We start from the raw sequence: 6,778 nt of genomic DNA on the forward strand, positions 1-6,778 counted from the left end.
AACCATCTTTTCAAGAGGTTTCTTCCTCTTAGTTATATTTTAATATATTTCATAATAAATAAGATCCTCTCACATCGTAACTAGTTGCTGTAAATGCTCCTCTTTATCCACATGGTAAACTGAGGCACAACCTAGTGAAAAGTCGCCCCCGTGAATCACTAGCAATAAATGACAGTAGACCCAGATCCTCCATAGTTTCTTCCAGTCACCCTTAAGAGAGCCTGCCTTTGAAATGAGAATCACTTCATGAATTTAGCAAATAATCTGAGTGGAGAGGGGTGGTGGGCTCTTACACATATTCCCAGCAGATGCAGGGGGCTTATTTAATGTGGAAGGCGTTGTTCTCAGTGGAGGCATCCTGAGGAGCATTCACATCGCTGGTCTTTAAAACAGGAGCCCCCAGTCCTACGGGACTTTTGTATGTGATTGTGTTGTTTACCATGTTGCTTGTAAGTCTTGAAAGAGCGATAAAACGGGAGTCTTTCAGAGTACTTAAAACAGCCTGAAAACAAAGCGTCTTTCCTCTTAATTTCTTGATGCATTCCCTACTTGTGGCATGTTGAGAGATGTAATGGACATAGCTAACACAGAGACGTTCAACAGATGGATAAGTGGAATACTGTTTATCCTGGTTAACTAGCGAGCCAAGTGTTTGTACAGACGTGAAGTTACACCAGGTAAACCCACGGGTACCCTTCCCTTCGTTGTAAGAAATCTGCCTGTCCCCTACCTGACGGGCTGGGTGCGTGCACCAGCTCTGCTGAGCAAGGTGCCGTGCTCAAAGCAATTTTGCTATGTGCAGATAATACCCAGAATGACCCGTGTGAAATAAAACCTCCAGAAACCTGCTGACGCAAGAAATGTCCCAATGTACTGCAAATCCCGCCGCCCCACCACCACCACCAAAAAATGCAAACCCAACCCTAAACATTGTGAAGAAAATAAGGGGAAAAAAGTCACGTTCCTTTTCTGAATGAGAGTTGTGTGGATTCCCCTTCAGCAAGGACGAAAGAAATAAAAACTCAAGGCAATGAAAATATAGGTCTCTTGTTCAACTTTAATCTTTCATTTATGTTTGCTTCTCAAAAGTTTTTCAGTTAGCTAAAAATACAGTTGAAGTCTTAATCATTCCTCTAAACTTAAAAAGGTGAATTTGCTTTCCCATGTGGGTTTCTTTAAGCTTATATTGTTGATTGTTAAATATGAAAATAATTTTTCACCCTGCTTTTTCTCCTTTGGTGAGCTGTGGTTAGTCTCACTGCCATGATTTTCCTGAAAATGGCCATATAGCTGTAGCATAAAGTCATCTCTGCAAACATTGCCCTAAAGAAAAAAATACAAGTCTGCTAATATGAAATCTGATTTTGGTGTCGCCAAATTCTGAAATTCTAAAAGAAGCTGTAACATATTACATGGCAATAGCCGAAGAAAACTGTTATGTCTGTCTTCAGAAAGAGAACTGGAATAATATAAAGAAATCCCATTTCCCAATATATTTAGCTTTTCTGTAAGTAATTGGGTAGAATCTGAAGAAATCAGTTCAAATCACAATCTTCTTGGAAAAACTATGAATCTTAACCATATGTGAATGTTGCAGGTATGTTATTATAATAAAAAAAAAAGAGTAAAAGGAAATGTTCACACTGAAATGCTCAAACTGACATTTAAAAACTTCTAAAATGTGATACTGGAAAGAGCCATTTCTTGAGCTGTCCCATTTTATTAGGCAAATGAAAACTGTAAAGGATCATCAAAGTCTCATGCTTCAAATGCAGCCCTCCAAAGAGAGGGAATTTCCACAGATGTGCAACTGGTACATGTGGTTGAGCCTCCCTGTTTCTTTCTAGCACATCGTATCGGCCACGTGCATCCCAGAGTAGGATTCCGTACTAGGGTGAATAAATAGGCTTAACAGAGGAACCTGAAATCCAGAATCAGTAGACTAGATGAAAGGAATCCAGTATCCTTATCTAAAAATTAACTTTAGATGTTCTGAAGGAAGAAGGGCGTAAAATTGTGTTAGTACAGATGAAATTTGTCACGTATCCTTCACTCGGTAGGATGACCCGGATGTTGCTCAATTGCGTGTGAGCAGTTTTTCTTTGCTCTGTATTGTACCTTCATGCAGGACAATGTAGGGATGACAAGAATTACTCCACGTGTTACTGTCTTCCTGACTTGCAGCGTTGAATGTAAACATACTCCAAACAAAACCCTTCATAGGCACTTAAGAACAGATTCCTCTTGAAGGTCCTCTGTATAGCTTGTGCAGTGTCCTTCCAGTGTTGCGTTAAAACTATAGGCTTGTAGATAATCCGTCCTAATGTTTTCTTTAAGTGTTTTTTTTTAATTTGAATCTTACAGTTCCTTTGAATTCTTGTGATTTAGTGCAATGGGTTTCATTTTATATAAGAGCAGCAACAGAAGTCCTTGGTTAGTGTCTGGAGGAGGACAAGGTTAAATTCTATATTGAGATATGATTCATGAGTTGGTAGTTAGAGAGGCTACTTGAAACAAAGAACCAACAACAGCAACAACAAAAAAAACCCCTCCAAAAAGCCCAGAACCTTGCATGAGGGGAGAAGTGTTCATTGGAAAAGAGAACTCAGGATGTACGTAAGCATCAGGACCAACATTAAAACCTTAGCAGTAGGCAGGGGGATGCTGGCGCTGGACCAGTACACCTTTCGTTCATTCAGAAACTGAACAGGCCGGAAATTTTCAACCATGTAAGTCGAGTTCTTCCCGTCAAAGTGAACTGTTGAGAACTGAGAAATCTGCAGACATCGAAGAAGAAAATAGATCGTTAAATCCTTTTTCCATGGAACACTGGAAATGGTGATATTATAAATCTGCAGTGCCTTACTCTGTGGCATTGTTTTGAACTGCATGGATGCATTAAACCTGCAGGAAACAATGTGATGGAGGCTACTGCCAGAGGTCACCAACAGATGACTTTTTTTAGCCTTGGAAATCGTGGGGACTTCCTTTCTGTGCGAGCCAAATGCTTTGTCCAGCTCAAGGACCTGGTTACACCAGTCCTCTTGACGCACACAGTCCTGTCCTTGTCCATCACGTCACAGTGACACAAAGTAAGAGGACTAGGATTTCTTTCTTCCCTTCGAATTTCTAACTGCTTCAGCAAGAAGCTGGCCCAGAGCAAGCGGATGCTCACTCTTGTGTACTGTGCCGTGCTGACTTGTGTGTGGCTGAGCATTGCCCTGTGACTGAAGCGATTACGAGTACGCTGCAGGTAGGGAACTAAAATACAGATGCTGACTCTCAGCCAGGCTGTGCTGGCTAGTAGTATTGCTGAGAGTCCACTCCAGGACATCTGAATTGTTTAATCTGTCAGCTGAACAATCTGTATTTTCGAGGCAGTCATGATTCAGCCTTCTGTTCCTCTCTATAGGACAAAAATGTGTTGCTTAAAGCTGACGCTGATAGACTCAAAGTTTGCATTTTGAAGTATTCTCTTCCGGTATCCTGACACTTAGGACAATAGGAGAAAAGCGGTGAAATTTGGGGGTGAGCAGCTGACTACAGTGGAAGTGCTGCTGACGAAGCGCTGAGCTAGGTGTTTACCTGTGGGTTCATCTGGCTTTCTTTTCACACCGTCATTTCCCCTTCCTTCCCCTTTCCTGCCATTTTTTGAGACCATTTAATAGGGTCAAAAAACTGGCACTAGGGACTATGTTTAGGCTAATGCCAAGCATGTGCATGTTTGTCATAGGAACACAGCAGCGGAGCAGCTCATGAGTCTGTGCTAAATTGTGGGAGGGAGGAGGCAGTCAGAGGGACAAAACAACCGTAAGCAGGTTCCTTTCAGGCTGTCCCTCTGCGACTTACCTGAGAAATACTGAGTTCAACTGGCTTCTCAAACACCGTCCAGATGACTCCCTCATGGCAGTCGGGAGTGGTGAGGGAGCCCTCATACCGATAGTACCTTCCAAGGTCTTCCTCAGGAGGAAGAAGAGAACTCAGTGGCAAAGGCTCCATCTGTGCTGTTTGCCCTAGACAAACCACGTGGAAACAGCGTTTGTAACAAGCGCGGCTGCAGGTATTGTTCACATTTGTCTTCAAATGCGGCTGCCGCCCGTGGCTCTGTAAAGCCTCATCCCCACGCACGCCCCCCTCGCCGCCTGGGGCAGCCGCACCGCCCTGCTCGTGGAACCCCTGACAGCCGGCTGCAGGGTCCCACAGAGCACGAGATTCGCACACCTCTCGTGTTAACGCGCTGCGTGTTTTCCTCCTCACTTTGCTTCCCCCTCCAGAAGTAGGAATACTCATTCTGGTGCTGGGGGGGGGTTTCTTCGCTGCAAATATGGAGAACTAGATTTTCTCCCACCCGCGATGCTCTGAATGCTTGGCAAACTAACCTTTATCTTTTGGCTTTGACTTTCAAGTAACAAGCCCTACTGTAATTAGAACAGGATTGGACCATGAATTACCTGGTGGTATATGTGCTCGAAATAAATATATGTTGCATTTTGACCAACACAAGCATCTTACCTTTGTATTTAATATTGTCTAATTCATTTATTAGAGTTGCATAGTTTTTATTTTCTTCTTCAACCTGAAATGGAAATATTTTGATTCCAAATCATGCATTTCTCAACAACTGGTTGCTTTAAATTAATTGTGAATAGAACAGAAAAGCACCACAAGGCTAAAAGATAATAGCAAGCAGAATATAGAAAAGGGTAAAGGAACCAAGCGCTGGCACTGAATGCCTGCAGAAGATAGGGAGGCTTCGGTCTTGGACTACTGTAACATTAACACAGCCGATCACTCGGCCAAATTGCTGGTAGATTTGAGATGGGCGATTAAAAATTTGGCTACCTACCTTTATGAAGAATGCTAACACAGCCACACCGTCTGCATGTTTCTTCGCTTCTGTCATACCCGAAACATCTTCTCTTATGTGGACAATGTGAAGCTGTAACACAATGGTCAAGGCCAATTATTTGTTCATTTTCCTCTACAGCTCGTTGTTGTAAGTGCAGCCTGGCTGCTTCTCTGCACCGACGCTGCGGTGGGGCCGGAGCTGCGTTGTTGCTCACAGGCTGGGGACAGACAGCTCGAGGCCCTTGACCCGAGGCAGGAACTATGCAACAAGTGGACTATAATTTGAAACTTCATTCATCAACAATGGTGTAATTTCGTACATCTCCCCAGAAGGTGAGGCGCTCTGTGGACTGCTGCAGCCCTCAATTTTCAGCCTGTGCAGTGGAACAGGCAGATTTTTACGTCATGGTTTGAAAGGGGGGTGGTTTCCTTCCACCAATCCATGTGTATCAGCACTGGCCACTTGTCTTGCCTTGAAGAGAATTTTTTTTTTTTGGTTGCATAGGTTGATTCATAGTTGCAGTCCCAGAAACAAATATATAATCTGAATAAACAGTGTGGGAGCGTAATCAGACTGTGTAGACTTCGAAATGTTTCTCCTCCCAAAAGGCTATATAACTCCAGATTTGTTGTCTGTCCTGTGCCTTTGCTGTGCAAAACTAGTGTGTTTGCCTGCATGTTCTTAGCAAGCAAAGTGTTTTTGTGCAACAGCAACTTAAAAATCCAGAGTTCTTGAGTAAAAGCCATAATCCACACACAGGAGTCTCACCTACCTCCATGGCTTGTTTTTCTCCATCTATGCTGTGCTCTGACCCGGGAAGGTATTGCTGCACACCTTGGACTCCCCAGTGCAAATGAAATTCTATCGCCTTGTATTTTCTTCCCAGGCCTCCACCTCCAATTTTAGGGGATGTGGTTAGTGTTACTTTAACTGGGGAAAACAAATAAGTAGTTAAAAAAAAACCCAGATCGTACATTAATAGTATTTGAGAGAAGAGAGATGCATGTTCTTGAGATTCAAATTTATCCTAACGTTCTGGCTTGGTTTTTCATACCGAGTGTTTCAGAAGTTCGACTCTGCAGAAGCTGAACTCTTACAAAAGGCTAGCTGAGATTAATTTGAGATGAAAAGGAGAAATATCATAGCCCACTTCCCGGTAATATGCAACAGCATTTGGGCATCCCTCCGTGGCACAGCACTTGGAGCTTCTGTTCCCATTTCTACCTAGGATTTGCTCTGTGAACTTGAGTGACTTGCGTGGAGCCTCACTTGCTGGAGAGCTGAGCTATCCATTACTTCAGTTGAATAAATAATAATAAATAAAAGAAATTTGGTGATACTTGTTTCCCTTTGTAAAAGGGAGGAAAAGGGCAGAGCACTACTTTGGATTGTCCTGGGGAAAGGGTTTTACAGACTTTTATGGCATCCATTGATAAATCCTTTGGAGTATCATCAGTTAATTGCATTTTGAAGAAAACAGGTAATAGACTGTCTTTCCTTGATTGCACTGAGGGGATTTGTAGGGGTTTGTTCACTGCCATTATAACCCCAGGAGTCAGAGCTACTTAGACCTTCCAGAAGACCCTATACTCCTTCATTTTTTGTCCAGAACACCCTCCATCAAAGTATTCTTAAAAGTGAACTTGATCACAGTTTATTTGGTTTTTAAGCATTGTTTTTATCTCCTATTGTCTTCACTGTAATATTTGTTTTAGACAGGGTTTAAAGGTATTCTGTTTTAATTTAGAGTAGTGTTGCAACTTAAGCCTAAGCATCTAAGCCATTATATCTATTTAATGCGATGCTTGATCTGTTGTTAACAGCAAACCAAAATTTTCTTAGGAGATACTTTTCTAGCTATAAATCACCATCACTTCCTGTGCTTGAGACATTTGGGATATATTTTTAAAATTTACTTATTAAGATCTC

General features: G+C 42.3%; 1 protein-coding gene across 1 annotated transcript in view; it reads right to left on the reverse strand.

Moving 5' to 3' along the window:
- Positions 1-2,361: 2,361 nt before the first annotated feature.
- The window catches only part of CA4 (carbonic anhydrase IV), an 18,416-nt gene continuing 13,999 nt past the window's right edge, over positions 2,362-6,778 (reverse strand). Inside the window, exons 4-8 of the mRNA XM_009324077.1 lie at positions 5,622-5,779; positions 4,847-4,939; positions 4,513-4,576; positions 3,850-4,013; positions 2,362-2,777 (exon numbers count right to left, since the gene is read on the reverse strand). Coding sequence (XP_009322352.1) covers positions 2,589-2,777; positions 3,850-4,013; positions 4,513-4,576; positions 4,847-4,939; positions 5,622-5,779 — 668 coding nt within the window. The 3' untranslated portion in view covers positions 2,362-2,588. The remainder of the gene's footprint in view (positions 2,778-3,849; positions 4,014-4,512; positions 4,577-4,846; positions 4,940-5,621; positions 5,780-6,778) is intronic.

Source organism: Pygoscelis adeliae, unplaced genomic scaffold (genome assembly GCF_000699105.1).
Source record: "Pygoscelis adeliae isolate BGI_AS28 unplaced genomic scaffold, ASM69910v1 Scaffold290, whole genome shotgun sequence".
Classification (NCBI taxonomy): Eukaryota; Metazoa; Chordata; class Aves; order Sphenisciformes; family Spheniscidae; genus Pygoscelis; species Pygoscelis adeliae.